The sequence below is a fragment of the Sitophilus oryzae genome, unplaced genomic scaffold, assembly GCF_002938485.1.
Source record: "Sitophilus oryzae breed Bouriz unplaced genomic scaffold, Soryzae_2.0 scaffold_306_pilon_pilon, whole genome shotgun sequence".
Classification (NCBI taxonomy): Eukaryota; Metazoa; Arthropoda; class Insecta; order Coleoptera; family Curculionidae; genus Sitophilus; species Sitophilus oryzae.
In genome coordinates this window covers 240,336-264,236 of record NW_022146870.1, presented here as the reverse complement: position 1 = coordinate 264,236, position 23,901 = coordinate 240,336, and the positions used below count along the sequence as shown (strand labels likewise).

The window sequence follows — 23,901 nt, the reverse complement described above, 5'->3', positions numbered from 1 at the left end:
TCAGAATAATCTTGCATTGTCCTCACTTGACGACAAAGAAAAATCCGAATTGTTGGAGATTGTTGTCAAAAGAGAAAAATTTGCTATTAAACCCATTCATTATGCTGCAGAATTACTAATTCCAAAATCACAAGGTTCTGAACTTGATGAAACCCAAATTCTTTCTGCCAATAATAAAAGAAATAATAGATGAAATAGCAGATTACCGTTGTAGAAGAGGCAAGTTATTTGGAAATAACTTCATATGGAAAGTAGTTTTGATAACCCAGTCTCCTGGTGGAAAGGACTGTGTTCTTCATCTTCATTATCACAAGTAGCTTCACGAATGTTCGTGTCACGTTGTAGCTTCGGCTGCCACGGAACGCAGTTTTAGCGTTTATAGTCATTTCATTCAAAAAAGAGAAACAGGCTTACTAATGATAGAGCCGCTAAGTTATTCTATGTATCCCACAATGAAAACTTGCTGAAGAAAATAGGAAACGGCAATAGATCAATTTTTATTTTCGATACTATTGAAGATTTTGAGGAAGTAGACTGGCAAGAAGATGTTATTGAGTGTCATGCTGATGACAGCGATAAAGATATGCCTCTTGCTCGCTAGTGTGTCAAAAATATTTTTTTTTGTACAAATTTAACCTCAATTTATTTTTTTAATTTGAAGAATAACTCTTTATTTGTGTTTATGTATGTATAAACATTTTGTGTTTTGCGATGTTTTGTTATGATTTTAATAAATAAATATTTTAGTTTTTCTTATTTTTTAAAATATTTCATATATTTCCAATATTTCCATATATTTCCAATGTTTCAGGAAATATTTCCTGGAAATTTTACATCACTATGTTCGACCATCAAAATCTTAGAAATAAAGAAGTTGTCTAAAAATTTGCTATAATACGGATATAGTATATTCCTTTATCTTTAATTTCCTTCTTCATTTGTGTAAAAATACCTAGCCAGTTTTACATAAAACGTTAAATGCCGAACGCTTATTTTACTACATTTTCGGACTAGTGAAATGGACTCTTAGAATTTCGAATTAGTTGTAGATTTACCCGTGGCAGAAAAACTTACTTCAGATAAGGAACAGCTTAAATCCAAAAAAGAGAAAGACGCTCAATGTGATCTCATAAATGAAATTGAGAGAAGTATGGAGCGTTTGGCTCTGTAGATTTGTTTAATATTAATAAACATAACATTTCAGATGATAGCAATAAATCTAATGCATCATGTGCGGACGAGACGTTAAATGAGTGTAATATTAAAATAACAAGACGGGGAAGATCAAGACGGAATTCGCAAGTAAATGTATCTAGTTCTTCCGATACTAGCAACGAGCGTAGCACTAAACAGACCATTTTGCAGGAGAAATCCGAATCATTTAACCAAGACCTTGCATTACAAGGTACAAAAGAACCTGACAGAGAAGAGAAAGACCATGATACAGGTATATTTTTAATAATTTTTCAGTTAGTATAAAGTCTAAACTAGTAATAACCTTCAAATACAAAACTTGTAAATGCAACAAAATTGATTAAGCGTATTGTTATTATAAAAATTATAAAAGATTGTTTAATCTTAAATCCACACTTGCAAAGTTCATAAATGGTGAATTATGAAAGTAAAAGAATATTTTTAACTGAACTACTACAAGTGATGTTTTATGTTTTGTTTCTTATGTAGTACATAGTACTTGATACTTAAATATGGAATGTTTTTAGTTTATAGTGGACCATTTGAGCAATCTTGTGCCAACGATCCAGTCCAATCTCATAGAACATTGGAAGAATTAAATATCGGAAAGAAGAGTCAAGTTTATCATATTGAAGATCTCAATGGAGAAGTTAAAGTATCAAGTGATAATACAAGGCATGAGCAGGATATAGATTATAGAATACAAAATGCAGATAACTCTGACAATTGTGTGCCAAAGGATATAACAGTGTCCAATCTAGGTATTCTTTTTAATTAATTTTTTAAATCAATTTTAATACGGTAAACTGGTACAAGTAGTTCAACTAAATAGTCAACTACTAAAATGTATTTTACATATAAACTACAGGATATTCAATGACTTCGTTTTACCAAAATCTGTAGACCAGCTCCAACTTACTTCTTTGTATGTATCAATCACTTTATTTGAGGAACAGACTTACTAAATACATTTTGTCCATTTTTCAAGATTTTCAACCAAGGATGACATTGCAAACTGCATACACAGAGTTACAATATGATACCAGAAACGACGTGTTAAATACATTTTATCCTAGTCGAATTAAAGGACGAAAATACCTTAGACTTTCTATATTTCATATCAATTAAACTTTTAGTAACGTAATCGAGGGCGCGATTTTTAAATTCATTGTTGCCAACCATGGACATATTCGGCGCCGCGCCGCGGCCGTGCTGAATAACTCGAATTTAAATTTCGCGCTGGGGATTCAAGCGGTAGCTCTGCTATAAAAATGTCAAGTTGCCGCATTTATTTATTTATTTCCTGATATTGTCATTCGTTTTGACACTTTAGTTTTGTATTAGGAGTCTTTGGTTTAAATAAATAGTGTTGTGATACTTTAAGCTTGAAAATTTACTAGCAGACCTTGCAGTAGAACATTTTTAGAACCTCTTTTAGTGCGAAGTATACAAGATAGCTTAATAGCCGTAAAAAACTCTTCGCAACTTTATTAGAATAGTTTGAACCGGAGAGCGGTAGTCCCCTTTATGTCTCTTAAGTGCTGTTAAGAAGGTGAGTTTTGTTGATGTAAATAATAACTGTTTATACAGGGTGTTTCAAAAAACATGTGCCATATCTCGTGTGGAGATTCCTCACGTAAAAATAAGATTTATTTTTCATATCAACTTAGGTCCGATTCTGCTTTGTTTCCTAGCTACAGGGTATTAAAAGGAGGCAACGTCCCAGCTACGTCGAAGCACCGGTTCCCATTAGAACACCGAAGTTAAGCGACGTAAGGCGATACTAGTGGATGGACGGGTGACCGGTTCAAAACTCTGTATCGTGCTGTTGTCCAATAAAGGCAAAAGTGTAAAATCTATTGACACACACTGCACATTCACGCCGGTTCGAGGCCGGATGAGATCGAATATCTCGTGAGTAAGAGTCGATTTAGACACTTGCCAAGTCGGTAGACCATTGACTATGATAAAGCATGTACGCCACTGATTTTTTTCTTTTGTTAGCGAAGTAGTGTAAGCAGTTTAATGCCGATTAAAAGTTGTCTCTTGATATTTTGTCGATTTCATGAAACTACGACTGGGGACCATGTAGTTGGGGATACGGACCGTGGTAGTAGAAAAATAAAGAGAAATTTCACGTGTAACAGACAGTCAACAGTTCTTTTCAATTTTTTTAGATATCATCAAAACTAGATTTTTCACATGTAGGTGTATTATTTTTATGATTTATTTATCCACTTTTCAAGTACACTAGTTTTTCGGTAAGTTTCTTGCAAAAAGCGTGGCAGTTTTTCTTTGATTGCCAAAATTAGAAAAAATGGATAAAATACATCTAGAAAGTCTGCTCCTCATTTCTTGGTTCATGTAAAGCAAATCAGTTGCCTAGGTTTATTATCTATTTTACTACTTATGAATTTGGTATTCTCTTATTTAAAACATCATCTAGAAACCAATATTTTTTTATGATTTAGTATTGAACTTATTTTTCAACAATCCACAATACTGTTTGTTTTTATCAACGTTTATAGTCTATAAAATGAACAACTTTGAATTTTGACCGTTATTTTTTAACAACATGGCAAATATAAAACCCCTCTGCTAAAAAAGTTAGTGATATTCTTTAAATTGAGTGCCTGAACGAATCAGATAGGTAACTCTTCGTGAAATAGAAAAGGAAAATAATAAAACAAGTGACAGTGCTTCCTCTTCTTGCAAAAATCGACACGAAATGTCATAATTGTCAAAAGTAATATGTCATCAGCTTTTGATATTTCTAAATATCAGACCAATACCGTCTCTAATAGAACAGCCTCGGAGCGAGATTTATGACATCACGCTAGTTAGATACTACGGATTAATAAATATGTTGTAGAATACATGGAAAACATAATTATTTCTCGTATTTTTGGTTTGTATTTTAAAAATTATATAGTTTACATGAAATATACATAATATACAGTTAATAAATAATATAATATATATATATATATATATATATATATATATATATATATATATATATATATATATATATATATATATATATATATATATATATATATATATATATATATATATATATATATATATATATATAAATAAACTATGAACCATACAAATGCAGCAAATGTTTTACAATATACAAATAATGAGTAGGTAGATAAGATAATGGGTAAAATGTAAAATATATTTTAAATTTTGGTGTTTTAAAATCGATCTAATTTAACAAAAAGTATTCAATATCTACTAATAGTGATGTATTATTATTTGCATTCACAAAATTTATATGTATATTGTGCAAGTATCAATGTTCGAAAAATTATATTTGCAAATAATACAATATCATAGAAAAAAATGCGTCAGCGATGGCTATAAAATAAAGATCGCTGTCATTTTATATGTAAAATTATTCTAAAATTTTTGATTTTCTTGGGATTTAGGTTCGGGAAAATCGCTGATTAAGTTTTCATTTGGTTTTTCATTATTTTTATTTGGTTTAAAAAAACGTCTCGGCTAATATTATAGCCTTCATCAGTGTTGTGTCATATGAAAAAAAAAATGTCGAATATAATCCTAAAAATTACATATAAAATATTCATGGCTGAAGTCGTACTCCATAGTCAATGTACATAGTTTTAGTGTTTAGAATAATAATTTTAAAAAATATGTGGTCATCTTTTGACAAGTTTATATTAGTTTATTAATTTCAGTAAACATTATGTGTGTTGTGAATATCAGTATAGAAATTTTAAAACATTTTCCGATGCACGTCATCAACTTTGAGTGACAAGTGATGGCGACAGCGCTGCCAGATTGTGATGGATTTATGAGATAAATCTTAATTTAAAAGTGACAAACAATATATATTTAGTATATAATTTTTATATATTTTTTAAGGCAGCCAGCTACCCGCTAAAAATTGAAATAAGTAGAAATAACTTGAAAGTGGTATAATGTGCTTACCAATCAATCTTACTTCTCTGACTGCATTCAAGGGTAATAAAGGACCTTTATTGTCACGTTTGCGCTCAAAATATTTTATCAGGGAAGCTACAAGCGCTTTGCTTCGACTGTTTAAAGGCTTCGGCATATTTTCAATCCACAATTCCAAAAAATGCAGTAAAAAATCTTGAAAATTTAGTTCTTAAAAGAACTTTTTGTGCTTAGAAGTGCGATTTAAGAAAAAAAACTATTAAAAACGGAAAAAAACGAGAATTCCTCCCAAAAATTCAACAGCACGATATTATATAAAATAATGACTGACACTAGGATAATTGTCAAATAATACACGACAACAATTCTGAACATGGCACAATGTGACCAACAAGGCGATAATAAAAATCGGGTTAAACTAATTTTTGCAGCTTTAATCTAAATAAAATATCTGTTACAATCATTTGCTCTATAAAGTATAATGAAGAGCTGCTTGGTATCTTAAATAAGTAAACAAATTTAAACATTTTTGCTAAAATTTCATTTACTCAGGTTTATAGGCTTTAGTGTCAATGTCGATGTGATTGATGACGTGCATCGGAAAATGTTTTAAAATTCCTATATTATTAGTAGTATCTAACTATGATCTAACTAGCGTGACGTCATAAATCTCGCTCCGAGACTGTTCATGGCCAACATGGCCGCAAGTTGCTAACCTAATAAAATTAACACTAGAAAAGACCGCGGGAACTGTCAAATTCAAAGTTATTTGTTTCACAGACTATACATTTGATTATAGTTCATTCAGGAAAAATGACGATTGCATCATACTAAACCCCCTACGATCGAAAAAAAAGCGTCAAAGACGGCTGGAGAATAACAATCGATGATAATTTTGGCGAGGTCGGGCCCTAGACGTCATATACTTGGCCCGTACTCTTTACTTTTTAATGGCGTATACTTCCAGCTGTTCTTAAGAAGCTTCTAATTTATTTTTATATTGAGCAAAAATTAAGCTTTATCTTTTTTTAATCTTTCTGTAATCAGTGTTGTATATTAATTTGTAGTATAGAATGTCTAGAGATTGGCCTCGCCAAAATTATTATCGATTATCACTCCCACCCGTCTTTGACGCCGTTTTTTTTCTCGATCATGTGGTATTTCGATGAACTAAGAAATTAACGTTTTTTTATCGACCAATTCGCTTAGTTGATGCAATAGCGTGCTATCTTTTTTTAATCATAGGATATATGATTATAGGAAAAAGTGCGCTCTAAATTTCAAACGAATTATTTATTATAATTTTAATTTGGTAATAGTTTCGACGTCTGATGACGTGCAACTCTTATTGATATCTCTATATGTAGTCATTATTTCAAAGTCCTATAATTTTACAGATACAGAATCAGAAGGAATAATAAATACATGTCGCCCTACCAACATAGATAATTCAACTAAAAAAATTATAGAATCTGAAGATTCCCCAAGCTTAGTCAACTTTAGCATAGATTTAAGCCGTGATAAACTTAATACAATAGAAGATAGCGGTAGAAAAACTAGACAAAGCACTTATAACGGAAAAAGTAATTTTGTCTACCCTAAATAATGCATGTTTTAATTTAATTCAATATTATAGGTCTTGTGACGCAGAAATTGTATTTAAATGAAGATAAATCTATTGAACAGCCGAATAACGATTGGAAAACAAAAAATGATATACAACAAAATAAAACAGACATAACAGAACAAACGGAATTAGATGAAATTAAAAAACGTAGAAAATCTTATAACAAGTCTGAAAAAAAGCAGGAATCGTTAAACGAAAATAATGCTAGGAAAACTAGGCTGAGTTATTCAAATCAAGCTCAACAAAATGAAAAAGGTACGCTTATGATATGTTTATGCTATCTTTGTCTTATTCATTAAAACCTTCAGTTCAAAAAAGAAATCAAAAAAATACCTTAACATTTTTTAGATTTAAAGTCGATAAATAAAAGTATCAAAGAAAATGGAAATATTGAATCAGAAGTTAATTTAAATGACATAGAGCAAAGAGCTAGTAAGGGTGAAGATCACGTTAGTTCGAGGTAAGATTTTATAATACATTCAATATCTGTAGCACAACACTGTAACTACACTAAAGCCTGTTCCACGAGAAGATATACGATAGTGTCAGTGTGTGTGTGACAGTCATTTTAATTTACAAGCAAGCATATTGTATTTTCTGTCATTTATTGAATTTTGTCTATTGAATTCTTTCCTGACTCGTTGGACAGACTATTTTACAAAAATGTCTATACTTATGTGGCGGATTCATCTCTCCAAAAAAATTCTTTATAGGTGTTTCGCCACTGCACTGCAAGAAAATCTACAAAATAAAATAGTTAATATAAAATATTTTAATGTAAAATATTTTTTGTAAACACTTCTGCCTTAAACCTAAACGGACACTGCTTGTCAGAAGTTATGTTTACAGTTATAAAAATTTGCCTAACAAAGAAAAAAATGCTTAACGTTTCGGAAAGTCTATCTCTTTCCGTCGTCAGAAGCAAAAAAATACAAAGAATAAAGAAAAAAACTATTTAAAATATTTAAATTCAAACTATTATGACAACACTAACCTAACCTAACATTTTAGTTTTTTTTTAAACAGATACGTCTACAAGAAACCGTTGACGTTCTGTTAAAATGTTTTTTTTTCTGTTCTGTTTTTGCGTCTAAAGTTGATATATGTCATTTTAACAGAACGTCAAGGGTGGGTCAAATTCGACTCTTTTAAACTCTTTGGAAACATCCTCTTTTATAGGAGATAGACGAAAATTAATATCGGTGTCTGGAGCTCAATTTTCATCAAAAACATGATGGTGAAAACCGCTCATCAATATCTGTTACCGTTTCGGAGTTACGGGGTGTTTTTCAAAAGTGTGCATTTTTAACAAATCGCTGTAACTTTTTTGTTATGGAAAATTTTGTATTTCTATGAAAACATTTCCAAAGCACCTTTTTACGTAGAATTTAATGGTTTAAGTATATTTTTTTTAAATTAATAATTTAAGAGTTATCAACAGAAAAATTGATTTTTTATTTGGGACACCCTCTATATTTTTAATTAACTGAAAAGAATTTAAAATTACATTTCCAAAAATATAGCACTGTAAGGCTATTTCTTTGGTTCTGTGAAAAATAGCCTTATTGACGCCTAGTGGTAAATCTAGATCTCTCGGGCGCCACTTTTAACTAGTAAACTGGACCCCTTATTGATGATATGCGCTTAATGGAACTCGAAAACAAATTCTTTTCCAGCAAGACGACGCACCGCCTCTGAACGCTGAAGTTATCAGCAAATTTTTGAATCCAATTTCAAGATTAATTGAATAGCTAACTAAGATTCCAGCCGTTGGCCGTCGAGGCCACCTGTCTTAGTGCGCATGGATCTAATCCTGTGAATATATTTGCGGAAAAATAAAAAGGTTCCTTATTCTTCCGTATAATCTAGACAAGAATTAGAAATACTTAGCAGTTATGAGAGGGTATCTTTCACCCTCACTGAGTTAATGAATTCCGCGAGAAATGTTCAAAAACTGTCCCGTCTGTCCATAACAGAAGACAGTCGATATGTCGAACACCTGTAGCAAAATCTCATGTCTTGGTTTGCTATTTATTTTTATTGTTATTGGATATAGTTTAAATGTGTTGATGTTGGTTAAATATATTTTAAATAGTTATAAAATTCTGCATCTCTCATAGCAAATATTATTTTCGTTTTAATTGATGCTCACAGCTAGAATTTTTTTGCATTACAGCCGGTGCCGTTCAAAGCCTACTTATTTAAAGCGGGCGAATTTTTATATACTCTATTTCTCGAAGAAGAATCGAGCAAAATATCAAATGTGTTATATTTTTGGAAAGGTAATTTTAAATTCTTTTCAATAAAGTAAAAATATACAGGGTGTCCCATATAAAGAATCAAATTTTCTGTTGATAATTCTTAAATTAATAATTTAAAAAAAAATAAACTTAAACCATTAAATTCTACGTAAAAAGGTGCTTTTGAAATGTTTTCATAAAAATACAAAATTTTCCATAGCAAAAAAGTTACAGCGATTTGTTAAAAATGCATATTTTTGAAAAACACCCCGTAACTCCGAAACTGTAACAGATATCGATATGCGGGTTTCACCATCATGTTTTTGACAAAAATTGAGCTCCAGACACCGATATTAGTTTTCGTCTATCTCCTATAGAAAGGGGTGTTTCCATTTAAAAGCGTCGAATTTGACCCACCCTGTACATTATTTTTTATTAAGAAATAAATATGAAGATTTTTATGATTTTACTACAGTTTGGATAATGCATATGATATTTTAGGTGTTAACATTAGAGTCAAAAAATAACAGAAACCTGTTATTTTAAGCTGTTATATATTAATACCAGTAACAGTTTCAACTGTTATTTAAAAACAACGGTTTTGCCACTACCTAATAACCTAATAACGGTACACTACTACTCGGTACACTGCAAGTTTCGTTTTCAAGTCACAGTTTCGTGCTCAAGTCACGATTGTAGAAAACCCTATTTTTAGTTTCCAGAATGCTCTTGAGGCGCTGCTAATTCTGTGTTGAATTTCAGAGTCGATATTGCCCTTTCCGAAATCAAACTGCTAAGGTAATTGAATTCCGCAACATATTCCAGTAGTTCTCCGATTTTTATAGCATTGTTATGATTTTCCGGGAGAGTGCACATGATTTTAGTTTTATCGATGTTCAGCTTAAGGCCCTGCCTGTCAGCATTTCTTGTAATTGCTGTAACGTTTTTGCAACTAGAGCGCAGGTCTATTGTACCCTCTTTTATTGAGTTATAATTCATCATACAGTCTCAGGGCGTTGACGAAAGCCAGTATCTGCTGATTCTGCTAATATACTTAGCGAAACATGCGTCTAAAGTTCAAATAATATGTTTTTGTCTATTGCTGTTAACTATAGTCTGTCTAGAATGTAGAATGAGTGGAAGGGGGTTAATCACTGCGACCTTAAAGATCTATTGTGTTCCCTTTCTTGAGTTATAACTCATCATACAGTCTTTTTTTTCTAAAAAAATCTTTGCCTGGTCTGTTCTAGCGACCGAGGTGTGCCAGATTCCTACCGACTAAAAAAAATCCTCCCTATTTGCTTGACAAACTGCGCTGGAACTGCTCACGCATTACTTCGGCGCAGATGCCCTGGTATGACGGACAGAGTAGTGCCATGCGGCTTCGTAATACGTCTTGGTGAAATTCCCTGGCCTCGACACTAGCCAAGGCAAGACAATGAGATGCTCCTTAGGCCAAGCTAAAGTGTTAGAGGGGATTCCCCCTAGCACCTGGCTAGGAGCTTCCCCACCAGCGAAAAAGTTTCGCAAGTAGAGGAAGTTTCGCAAGTTTCCCTCCTAGAGGTAGATACATGACAGTAACAGTTGTCTGTCGTTTGTTGAAACCTTCTTCGACTCGTTGGACATACTTTACTGTTATGTTACTGTTGTGCCGCCAAAGATTCTAACCTGAATTAATTCGTAATTTTTTATGATAATATTTATTTATAGTTATAATGGAGTATATCAAATGAAATCAAAGGGATCAGATTATGGAGAAGTACAAAAAAATGACGATTATTTATTAGACAGATTGAAAACAAAGCAAATTGATGAACATTCGGAATCTGGATCTAAAGCTAGTAGTGGCAGTAGTAGTAAAACACAGCTATATTCTTTCGAGTATCAGATGGAACTTTTTAAGAAAAATAACCTATTTAATGGAACAAGAAATATTAAAGTTCGTTATACTATGTCCTTTCTTAGATAAATTGTTAATTTTTAATATATTTGTAGGTGTGTGATCACTGTTTTGAACAGGGAGAATTATTTAAATGCAAAGGAAAATGCGGTAATTACTTTCATATTGAATGTGCTTCAAAAGTAAAAGAACCGAAAGTGAGGTCATCCCGGAGTAAAAAAATAGATGGCCCCGTTAAAAGCAGCAGTGAGCCAATAAATCTCTCTATTAGTTTGGACAGTTGTGATATACCTGACAAAAACACATTGCCCAATGACATTGAAGAAAGGAAAGTTGACGAGCACGTGCAGATTATTACTGTTAAGTCAAAACGTGCTATAGAGGCACCCCAAACAGAAGAATTGCCATCTAACTATCATACAATGTCGATTGTTGAACAAATTGATTGGAAAATGGGTGTAAGTAAATCAGTATTTTTTTTTTAATATTTAGAGATATTCAGATTTTTACAGTAGGCTCAATATTTATTAACAGCTTAAAGTAATATTGAAACATTGAAATCTACTTCCAGTAAAATTTAGATTGGCAGCGAAGCAAAATATTCTTGCCATCCGCATTTACCTAGTTTGTTTAATAAACTTTCAAGGTTACGTCATATATTATATGCATTATGTGTTAATACAAAACAAACAGTGTATTTTAAACAAAAGTGTGTATTTTAAACAAAAGACCACATACCAAAAAAATTAAGCGAACTATTTCTTACTTTTAAACTTCAAGAAACTTCCCGTAATTATTATATTTATCAATATAACTTACAAATATTTTTGTAAGTATATACTGTACAAATATATTTTTTTAATATTGCACGGGAATAAATAGAGGATAGTTTCTTCTTGGGACAGCCGAACTGTGCTCTGGGTCTACAGTTAATTTTTCTTCGATTTTCCTCCATTTAACTTCAAAAAACACAAAACACGCAATAACATGAATCAAAATGTAAAAGCAATTCCCAAATATTTGACATAATTTGACACAAATAACTTAAGATTTGGCTAGAGTTTGACAAGCCTCAAAAATCTTAAGTCGACTTCAAACGCATCTGCGTCCGTACAACGTTTAACGTTACGTCACTCCAATAATATTGAAATAAAAACTGTCATTTTTTAAATAATTTTGGAATTGACGTCATCTGCCTTTTTAGCCGACCATACTAACAGGTATGGTAGGCTATTAAGATCGGCAAAAAAAACGTTTTTTTAATTTCACTCAAAATGAGTTATTTGGGTCATAAATGACCTAAATACAAAATATTTTCATGGTGTCTGTCTGTCTGTCTGTCCGTCTGTCACTCTGTCTGTAACACGATAACTCAAAAACCGATTTTAACCAAATTTGGCACAAAAATACTGTGGCACCCGAGAACCTGGCTATTAGTCTTTGGTGGTGGTGGGGGGTTGGTAAGGGGGTATGGGAGAGGGTTAAACATTTTAAAAAAAGTGAAACTCCAAAATTACAGTAGCTAGCGAAACGCGGTTTTCAATTTAAGATTAGGAATAATATTTGCAACAAAATTTGTAATAACATCAAAATCAGTCAAAGTCGCAGATTTTGAGATAAAAAAATTGGAAAAATTCTTTTACTTTGAAACTAAAAGAACTGCCTACCAACTTTTTATTAACATATTTTAGTATGGGCGGCTATACGTGCCTCTCCCGGCGGCATGTAAGCAAAATGTACCATTATATAGTCCATAATGTGATTTTCCCTGCTCTCATTGGTTGAGACTAAACGCTGGTGCGTATTGCCAACCGTGACTAAAACGTGGTACGTTCTGCCATATTCTTTCCAGCATCATGCAAATGTTTTAAGGACAATCCAGATTACACTACTAACATGTTATAAACGCCATTATTAAAATCTCTGATTTTTAGGAATGACCACAGAATTATCCCATTTAATATTTGATCGTCTTTTTAGGACCAGCGTGAAATGTTAAGAAAACGTCTATTTTATAAAAATATTAGTCTGACACTTCTAAAAAATTGTTTGCTTGATTTCCGTGTGTCGTGACGTCTTTGTAACACAGACAGGTATAGTATTTTTAATACCTATTTAGAGGTACCAACCGTTTTAGTAACTTAACGTATGCGGCTTCTTGAACCATCTGAAGCCGCATGAAAAACTGGAACTTTTAGTGCTTCGGACGCTTTTTGAATTGCCTTAAATCGAGTACCTAAATCGTTTTGAAAATAGTTTACTACATTAAGCATAAGTTTTTTGGATTCATCAGAATATCGCATTTTTATATCTTATTTTGTGTTATGACATTAACATGATATCAAAATTTGACGTAACTTCAAAAACGTGACATCTAAAAAATTAGTTATCGACGTTCCTTTTTGTTGGTAATTTTTTGTTTCAACTGATTTATTAATAATAAATAAGGATGGTGTTATTCTAAATGGGTATTAAAAATACTATATATGTGGTCAATGTACATAATTTAAAATTATTTTGAAATGTACAAGGTGTGTCAGAACTAAGATCCTTACCAAAGTTATATTTTTTCTTATGGAACACCAGGTATTTTATGTCATTTTTGGATTTTTGAACATAAAATAAGGCATTTATTATAAGGGTTTAATATGTTTAAATGCTTTGGTTTTTGATATATTTAAAGAGATTTAAATATGCATGCTATGATAAAAAAGTTTGTCAACACCTTGTACATTACTTTTCAGAATTAATTCTTGTGCTGACTTTCAAGCCAGAGAAATAAACCTTACTAAAAAATTTGATTGCTTCCTTAAATGTATACAGGGGTATCAAAAATTGCATCATACATAGAAATAACGAAGTTTTTATGTAAAATAAATATTTAAAATAGACCAGCAATTTTTGATACCCCTGTATACATTTAAGAAAGCAATACATTGTTTTAGTAAAGTTAATTTCTCTGGCTTCAAAGTCACCACAAGAATAAACTCTGAAAAGTAATGTACAGGTTGTTGACAAACTTTTTTATTAGAGCATGCATATTTAAATGTCTTTAAATATCTCAAAAACCAAAGCATCATATTAAACCCTTATAATAAATGCCTTATTTTAAGCCCAAGAATCCAAAAATGAAATAAAATGGAATAGTATGGATATGTATCTGTAAAATGAATAGTGTGGATCTTAGTTCTAACACACCCTGTACATTTCAAAATAATTTTAAATTATGCACATTGTTTCTCTACATATACCCATAAAAAATTTTGTTTCTACATCTTTCCGTTTAATCAACCGAGGCGAATGAGGTGCGCCATCCTGTATAATAATGGTCGATCTTCTTTGGAAACTGCTTGATTTTTGTCCCAAAGCCACCTCCATACAGCCTGTCCAATACGGAAAGAACAAAGTAAAAGTTCGCCGTACAATCCAGGCAACTGAATTTAGTCGCGAAAATTCTGAAATCCATGCGTCGCAATCTTCTGCTGTTTTTAGTTCAGCATAAATAATGCTACCTTAAACCAAAACTTCTTTTACACTGTACCGAAATCGATCCGGTAAAATATACGTCAAACCTTCAGATGTCATGGTAGATATCAATTAAAAATGCTAAAGTTTATTCAAACACACACAAAAACGTCTGTCTAATGGAAACTACTTGAGAGAAGCGTATAACGGCGACGTGTTTTCACTTCGGCGAAGTTGTCGTAGCAATCCGTCAATTCTTTTTTATTTTTCTCAGGGTAATTGAAAAGGTTAATGCCATTCGATCTCAGGCATAATACACCACGTTTTAGTAAAGTTTAGCAGCATGTACCTGCGTTTGGAATGCCTCACGCTTACGTTGCAAAATGTACCGCATTTTAGTCATGTTTGGCAAAACGCACCAGCTGCAGAGTTTAGTCTCGACCAATGAGAGCAGGGAAAATCACATTATGGACTAAATAATGGTACATTTTGCTTAAATGCCTCCCGGCGTCAATTTTCACCGTCTGTCGAAATCTTATCTGAGTAATAAAACAGTATATATATACAGGGTGGCCCATCGAAAACGTTCCGCAAGGCATAACGGTCAGGATATTTTTTTTTTCAAAAAATCCAAAAACACGTCAATTTTGTTTGTGAGGGGGACAACTTTTGCCCCAAAAATGATTGCAAAATCTTCAACTCTCTAAGCGGGGATGTCATCCCCAACTTTTTTCAAATGGGAAGGGGGGTCAAATGGTACCGCAATGAAAAGGGCTTTTTATTCTCTATACTTTCCGCTTCGTTTTTGAAAATCGGTCGAGTCATTGAGAAAATATGAAGGATTGAAATTTGAAAAGTTTATTTAAACATTTATCAGAGTAAATGATAAGGATAAATTCCTTCGACCAATTTGCTGTTTTTTCTTATTATTTCTAGATGTTTATGCGTTTTTTCACTTGCCACAAGGTTGAACAATCAGGTGCGGCAGTTGCTAGATAGCTGTTCTGTGACTTGTGCGTTGAAGTTCTTCTCAATATCGTTAAACTGACCTAAAATAGAATTTCCAAAAATACTAGCCCACACGTTCAATTTCTGAGGGTTTGGTGTGTGCACCTCGTGAAAAACCCCTCAGCCCAGTACCGACAGTTATGCCGATTAACTACACCGTTCAAAAAGAAAGTACACTCATCCGAAAAACACACATTAAATAGGAAATTATTATCATTCGCCACTCGTTCAGTCACAGTTTCACAAAATTGCAAGCGACGATCAAAATCGTCTTCGTTGAGTTCTTGTACCAACTGAATTTTGTACGGGTGGAACTTGTGTTTTTTTCATATCTTTTGGACACTGGTACGATTCACGCCGGCTAATTTTGCATTGGCTAATTTTCTTGTACTCAGCGTACTATCCATGGCAACTTGGCCCAATACGAATACCTCCATAGCTTCATTTACTACAGGGTTTTCCCTCTGCCTCTTTTTATTCATAACGGAACCATCAGTTTCGCGAAATTTTGCTACTAACTCGCGAACAATTTTGCCATAAAGGTGTTTTTCAGGATGGCATTCATTGAATATCTGCGGAACCCGATTGCTACATTCATTATTTTTAAAATAAAGTTTGATTATTTCCACTTTTTCTGCAAGTGAGTACACCATAATTGTTAAAAAGTTTAACGATATTGAGAAGAACTTCAACGCACAAGTCACAGAACAGCTATCTAGCAACTGCCGCACCTGATCGTTCAACCTTGTGGCAAGTGAAAAAATGCGTAAACATCTAGAAATAATAAGAAAAAATAGCAAATTGGTCGAAGGAATTTATCCTTATCATTTACTCTGATAAATGTTTAAATAAACTTTTCAAATTTCAATCCTTCATATTTTCTCAATGACTCGACAGATTTTCAAAAACGAAGCGGGAAAGTATAGAGAATAAAAAGCCCTTTTCATTGCGGTACCACTTGATCCCCCTTCCCATTTGAAAAAAGTTGGGGGACAACACCCCCGCTTAGATTTTTGGGGCAAAAGTTGTCCCCCTCACAAGCAAAATTGACGTGTTTTTGAATTTTCTGAAAAAAAAATTTCCCTGGCCGTTATGCCTTGCGGAACGTTTTCGATGGGCCACCCTGTATATGCGCCTAACATTTTAAATTGAAACATAATCAGAATGAGTAACACACCTACTTAAAATTAGCAAAAACTCGCGCAATTAATAATAATAAATAACTTAGGAACATACTTAAAATTTTCTAAATTATATGAAGTGATCTAGCACACACCCTAAAATGTATATTTCATAAACATTGATGACGTAACGTTGAGCAGTTGTGGAACAAACTATACCTAATGCTTCAAAATTTCATGTTTTCATACAATTAAGGAGACACTGTCAAGATATTTGAATATTAGTTGTTTAAAGCCATTCTCAATAATTATGTTTTAGGAAATAATGAAAAATTTAGAAAAAAGTTCTAAATATCAGTTCGATTCTACTGATACCAGTTCAGAAGATGGATCACTAAATATGTCTGTTAAGAAAAACTCAGATTCAAATCTGTTACAATCATCATTGAGAATTGATATAGAAAAAACAGACATTTCGGAGTCGAATAAAGAACAACATGAATCACAAACAGGTAGAGAAATTAACTTTCTTAATTAATTTTCATTTTATTTCATGTATATTTTAATTGTTTTAAGAGTATACAGACCCACAACAAATATCAACGAATTCCAACAAAATAATATGCCATGTTACCGCCGATTCTGTGGTTGTGAAAGAACCCATGGACGGTAGTACTTTAAAATGCACTTACTGTTCCATGAATCAGACGCCTCCTTGTTTTATTTGTGGTTTACTGGTAACGAAATTTCTTAATTCAATTTATATTATTTTTTAATATGTGAATCTTAATTAGATATCAAAAAGAGGTTCACAAATTCGTAAGAAATGCTCATATCATCGATGTTCGAAATATTTCCATTTGCATTGTTTAAAAGCATTTCCTCAAACCCAGTGGACAATTGGAAAATGGTCGAAAAATCAGGATTCTGAAGACACATTTACTTGTCCTAGTCACCTGTGTCACACCTGTTTTTCGGAAGAGTTGGGTTCTAATGTTAGGTAAGGAGTGAATTTTGAATAACAGGGGTAATTTACTAATTCGTTAATAATTTTAGATTACCCGGTGACCGACTGGCCAGATGTATGCTTTGTCCAGCCGCATTTCACTCTACTAATTATTGTACCCCTGCTGGTTCAAAAATTCTAGGTGGTTCGCAGGTAAGTTAATAAGTAGGTTATTCCGATTTGAATGATATTTTGGATGTCTATGTTTTCCTAAGTGCTTTAATATTTGACTTTCTCAAAAATCAAGAAAAAGTACGGGAAGGGCGAAAACTACCTCCACCCTTACATAAATTTTTGTATAAGTATTTTTCAACTCCACCGACGACGGATTTTCTTTTCGTATAATGTTTCCTCTAGTATTTACTACATTTTTTTGTCTCTGTGGTGTTAAAAAACACCATATCGCATAGTTTTTGGGAACATTTTTTTAGAGAATTTATTTTTCCAAAGCAGACCTACAAAATATACAGGTAGACGATATTAACCAATATTCCGTGGAAATAGAACAACTACGTATTTTTTGAATCAAAATAAGTTAATTGTACATAATTTACCTTTGAATGAGATTTTGGGTGCCTATGTTTTGCTAAGTGCTTTAACATTTGACTTTCACAAAAATAAGGGGATCCAATAAACGGGATTTGGTTAAAGTTATGCAATACTTCTGCCTTCTAGTTACCTTACGTTACACGTTTCAATTTATGTCGTCAACAGCTTCATTCAAGTTATCATTGCTTCCTTAACCGTTCCGTTTCAGGATTTTGTTCCTTTTTTTCTTCTGCACTTGTTTAAACTCGTGTATTTGCTTAGTCGACTGTTTACGGTATTTTCCGATTGCACTAGAGTCCATAGCTCTGAGTCATATCAAAGAACTGATTCTACTAATGTCTGCCCGAGTCTTTTTTTAGTTGTTGCAGGCACATTTTGGTCTCACCAGAGGCTATTAGGACTTCCAATAACGTGTTTGCTCTATAAAAATAAATACAGGCTCACAGAAGTTATCAAACGGGATTGGTTTATGTCAAATTTGATTGTGCTGTTAGTATTTGCTTTTAAATAGATTAAAAATGACATAATAAAATTTAGCCCATTGCTCTCGGGTATCTACCAAATTTAACAATAAAATATGTGACTAAAAAGTGGAATTATTGGCCAAACCTTCAAAAACTATTTCTGAAAATTTGAGAAGCCTGTCGAGTCTTTTTTTAATTTTACAGAAGTAGTCGTTAAAATAGCAGTCGTTTCTTGAGGTAGAAACCGTATAATAATAGTTTTTTTAAGATAAAATAAATTTATAAAAAACTTCGCAACCCTATTTATTGAGATGACACAATGACGTTCTGATTTCTGCATCCTGGAAACTTATGCGCACTCACTTATGCACAATACTAAATGTGAAAATATGTTTTTTATAGCCTAGTTTTAAAAGTGTTTGTTTAGAAAGCTTTTCATAATATTTTTTGTTTTATTTTTTTTTTAGATTATTTGTCCAAGACATCGAAATAAACTTATTCAACCAATTAATACAACTTGGTGTTTCATTTGTTCAGAGGGTGGAAAATTAGTGTGTTGTGATACGTGTCCAACGAGTGTTCATCCAGAATGCCAGCCAATTACATTAACTGATGATGACAAAGTATGTTTTATATCATAGTTTAGTATTAAAATATTTTCAAAATATCTAAATTTATAATCATAATTCTAAAGTAATATATCGTCGGTCTACAACCAAAACATAGTAAGTCTGATTTTGGCATTTTTGACTTATTTATATCATGTTAGTGGATTTCTCCCTGAATATAGAGCTATATTCTGGAGATTAGATTAGATTAGATTCTTTGAGGTGGGTATCGGCCTGATCCACTGCGATCTTTTCTTTCTTTAAGCAGAATCGTGATTACTCAATGATCATATTTTACGAAATACCCTGTATAAACTTATAAAAAATCTTAAAATATGTAAAACAACAAAATAAAATATACGTGTTTAAGAGTTTTTCCGAAAAACTCACCGGTTTTTAAATAAAAAAAATATATTAATATTTGAGGGATAGTTTCACCCCCTTAGAATTCGAGTTTCGAAAAATCCCTTCTTATCGAACCTCTACACCCTAAAGCCAATCTGTTTTCCAAAATTCAGCTTTATGTTATGCAGTGGCGGACTAAGCCTGTCGAGGGCCCGGGGCGGCGAAGCTAAATGGGGCCCCCGGTCTGTTCAGATAATGATATACTTCTAATGCACATTTGTGTAAAAATTGAATGACGTATGAATGAATAATGGTTGACAAAATTGAATTATTTATACAGGGTTTCCATTTGAAAAAAAAAATATTTATGATAATTTTTTAATCGCTCAATTCCATCACAGCTACCGCCATTATTATATGACATTTGAACAATTTGATTTTTGAAATAGATAGCTACATGTCTTTTCCTTATGTCACAGTGGCTGTGATAATCACTAAATTTGACTTTTAGGCTGTACAAATTTTTTTGGCAGGTAGTTTTTGTCTTTTTTTCGTCCAAAAATTTTAAATATTTTTTTCTCAAAAATGGTTAATGTTAGAGTGTTTAACATCAATATTCATAGAATTTTACAGAGAACTTAAGTATGTAATAAAAAATAGGGGGGCATCCATTTAAAATAAGAAAGTTGCTGACAAATTCCGGTATTTCCGGAAGTGCCGCCATGTTGAAAATATTTTTAATCGATAGATCTTGCAGTAAAACAATGATGTGCAAAAAATCTTCGTTCTAGATATTGTGGTTCTCTAAAAAGTTCTAATGCACGCTCAGTCTGGGACACTCTGTATACTGTAATAATTATAATAAAAATCGATATCTAAATATGTTACTCATCAGCAGTGCCGTTTTTACGTAGGGACCTAATGGGCCCTGGCCCCAGGAGTATTAAGGGCCCCAGCTCTAAAAAGGCTGCAGAAAAACTATAACAACAATTTTTTGAAGCTTATAATAATATTTTTAAATCGAAAAACGAATGCAATTTGATGTAATAAAACAAGTAAGTGCAAAAGTAGTGTTTTGGTGTATTGTGGTGAATTAGTGTTTTATTTTGCTGTTGTAACACCAAATGTTTCAATCCCAACTGTAATAAATTAGAGGTATTAAAGTATTGAACATAATTTTGCTAACGAGCCATAAACTACCATTCACGGGCCATGCAGTATTAGATCGGGAAATCCCCGAGCGGAATGTTCGCATGTATTTAATGGCAACTTATGATGACAAAGTGATGAAAATACCTGTTCCACATAATATGAGCCGCGTTACTTTCGCTACCGTTCCAGAGAAACACCGCGACAAAATATCGCGATTTTGTAAGTCCTCCAAGATCCGAGGGGCCCCTTCGTTGTCTCAGGCCCGTGGCCCCCGTTATACTAAAGCCTCCACTGCTCATCATCGGTAAAGAAGCTAGCATACAAGTTATGCCGTGCATTGGTTGTAATTTAAAATGTTTATTCATCATTCAGTAAAAATAAACAATGAAACCATTGAAAAATAACTTAAAAGCTAAAATAAATAAATTCAGTCTCAAAATTTATAAAAAATAATAATTATTCGATATTTTACAATACAAAGAAAATTATCTCTTTATTTAAATCCCTAAAAAAATGCCATTGACAATTACTGGGGCCTGATAATTGATAATTAAGTAAATATCCGCTTCCATTTATACTGTTTATAGTTGGCGTATACGTATGGTTTGCATACTCCACCTACAAACTGCTTCATAACTACTATTGGCCTTGTTTGCCAGTTGAATAAAATATTACTTACTAAGATTCGGAGGCCACCTAAAAGACGGGGCCCGGGGCGGACCGCCCCTTCCGCCCCCCCCCCCTTAGTCCGCCACTGGCGTTATGGCCTTAAAAAATAATTTATGTTCTCATATGTTCACTAAAAATGCATTAAAAAATATTTGTTAGACTTAGTGTGTTTTGCTTGTTCGACTATACAGATTGTTAACGGGACGGTTACTTATTGGGGAATAGAATGGCAACACTGTCTACTCCCTGTCTAAGCTAAGCTGCCGACTCGTCCCGTCGCGTCGTCTCTAGACGAGCGGGCCGAGGTTGCCATATTTCAACCATAAAACTCTTGCCGCGAGTAATAAACAAATTAACAACCTGTATAACAATTATCATTGAAAACTGATGAGCGCCTAGAGCAATTTTTGTCAGAGTAAATTTAAAAAAAATATATGTTTATAGTATATATGTGAAGACTGTGAATCTGGCCGATTTCCTCTTTATGATGAGGTGGTATGGGTCAAACTAGGGCACTATAAATGGTGGCCTGCCTTGGTACTTTTTCCTAACGAAACACCTGAAAGTGTTAAAGCAATTAAACACAATACTGGAGATTTTGCTGTTCGATTTTTTGGAACTGACGACTATTATTGGGTAAATAAAGCCAGGTATGTTTAATTTATATATACAAATATTTCAGTTCAGTTTGAAAAAATACATTTTATAGGTCATTCCTGTTTGAAGAAGGGGACAGGGGTGCCAGTTCCGGCGAAACTCTCAGATCGAAAAACAAAGTGTACAAATTATATGAAAAAGCAATTGATGATGCCGCCTTGGCTTTTAAATTAAAAAGAGGTTAGCTAAATTTATTTTCTTGGTAAGAACTGTTATTATAAGTTATTCATATGTTTTTTAGAGTTTAAATTACGCCGAGAAGCCGAAAGTATAAGTAATTTGAAACACCCATTTTTCGTCAAAATAAATAAGAATAAGCCAGTGGGAAAGGTTAAATTATCTGAATTAGATTTTAGCAACGTTACACCATGCGAATGTGACCCTAAGAAGCCTCACCCTTGTGGACCTGACAGTGATTGCATAAATAGGTATTGTATGAAATTACATATCAGATAATCATTTTCTTTTTTATTTATAGGGTTCTTGGCTTTTGGTCAATATTAAACTTTTTCTGGGTTTAGGAAGTGTTTATTATATAACTAACGTTTCGGTCCAGTTTTAACCTTTTTCAAAGCCTACAATACGATATTATCAAACTCCAACTGTGTAAAAAAATAATCATTTTCTACATTTCTCCTTTATTATTAGTTGATCCGAGCATATTTCTTGCCTGTACAGTACGTTTGTCCGTTCTGTAGCTACGAGGTATCCGTGAGAGGGGAAACGATATTCTCTCGATGTTTTTCGTAACAACTAAGACGACGCGTCCCATCAATAAAAATTCGACAAATTTGCAAGTAGCCAATAAAATGAGTGGGCGGAGCGATTTCCGGTGACGTACTCGTCAAGTCGACGTATAAAATATATTGCTGTTTATTTAAATGTTTTTTGTCCGCATTCCTTTCATAGACACAGATCCAGCAGACGTACTGTATATGCGATTGATTTTCGTTAAACCAGTGTGGTTGTTTCTTTTTGTTGGATTTTCCCAGTACTTCTTCGCTGGTTTTATAAATCGCATCCCTCAATTGTGTCCAGCCTTGTTCAGCTTCCGAGATTGAGGTTATCGGTGGAAGTGCTTCTCTGATGGCTTCCCGGAGGGTGTTGGCGGTGTCGTCCTTCGTTAATCCTTACGTTCAATCTGGTCATGTTGTTTTGCTTTTTGCAGTGTGGATGTTTGGGTTTTAATTGAAGTTTCATTTTCGAAACTACAAGTCGGTGGTCAGTACCACATTCGGCATCTATTCTGGCTTTTGTAAGTCTGACATCTTTCAGATGCTTCCTTCGAACGATTACGTGGTCCAATTGATACCAGTGGCCTGATCTGGGATATTTCCAGGTACCTTTAAACTTGTCTTTCAGCTTGAACCATCTATTGGTAATGCAAAGATTGTACTCTGTGCATGTTGTTAGCCAGCGTTCACCATTGCTATTTACGTTTCCTATTCCATGTTTTCCCAATACGTCTGGCCATATTTCTTGCTGATTGCCGACACGGGCATTAAAGTCATCTAGCAAGATCATTCGCTCCTGTTTGGGAATTCGTTGGAGAGCATTTTGTAGATCTTGGTAAAATTTATCTAGGGTGGGAGTGTAGGCACTATGCTCTATATTAAATAAATTTGCATATACAGGGTGGACCGAAATGTAATCGGGAAACTTCGGCAACCTATTCTGCAAATAAAAATAAGTAAAAAAGTTTTAAATTTATGTTTTAAAATGCTTTGTTTCGGATATACACGGTTTAAAAGCAATGTTACTTCTATCATTTTTATTTAGGTTTTTCCAAATAATGTTTGAACTAACGTCGATATTTGGATGAGAATCGATGTCTGGGTGTTTTTTACATGAGGATTTTGATTTCGATGTTAATACGACTTCTATTTGTAGACGGCGCCACGTCCATGCTTTTTAACTGTTAACAAAAGTAATAACATTTCGTCCATAACAAGTCGTGCTGGTA

General features: G+C 33.1%; 1 protein-coding gene across 5 annotated transcripts in view; it reads left to right on the top strand.

Annotated features, from left to right (window-relative positions):
• Positions 1-23,901, top strand: part of LOC115884634 — a 114,903-nt gene that overhangs the window by 80,304 nt on the left and 10,698 nt on the right. For 3 of the 5 annotated variants that reach the window (XM_030903289.1, XM_030903292.1, XM_030903288.1), the window contains 16 exons: positions 1,044-1,148; positions 1,205-1,447; positions 1,722-1,955; positions 6,525-6,710; positions 6,764-7,009; positions 7,103-7,214; positions 10,705-10,933; positions 10,990-11,352; positions 16,808-17,000; positions 17,065-17,225; positions 17,283-17,488; positions 17,545-17,647; positions 18,975-19,130; positions 21,726-21,931; positions 21,991-22,118; positions 22,180-22,366. In XM_030903289.1, coding sequence (XP_030759149.1) covers positions 1,044-1,148; positions 1,205-1,447; positions 1,722-1,955; positions 6,525-6,710; positions 6,764-7,009; positions 7,103-7,214; positions 10,705-10,933; positions 10,990-11,352; positions 16,808-17,000; positions 17,065-17,225; positions 17,283-17,488; positions 17,545-17,647; positions 18,975-19,130; positions 21,726-21,931; positions 21,991-22,118; positions 22,180-22,366 — 3,058 coding nt within the window. The remainder of the gene's footprint in view (positions 1-1,043; positions 1,149-1,204; positions 1,448-1,721; positions 1,956-6,524; positions 6,711-6,763; positions 7,010-7,102; positions 7,215-10,704; positions 10,934-10,989; positions 11,353-16,807; positions 17,001-17,064; positions 17,226-17,282; positions 17,489-17,544; positions 17,648-18,974; positions 19,131-21,725; positions 21,932-21,990; positions 22,119-22,179; positions 22,367-23,901) is intronic. The other 2 variants (XM_030903290.1, XM_030903291.1) reach the window with 2 other exon arrangements.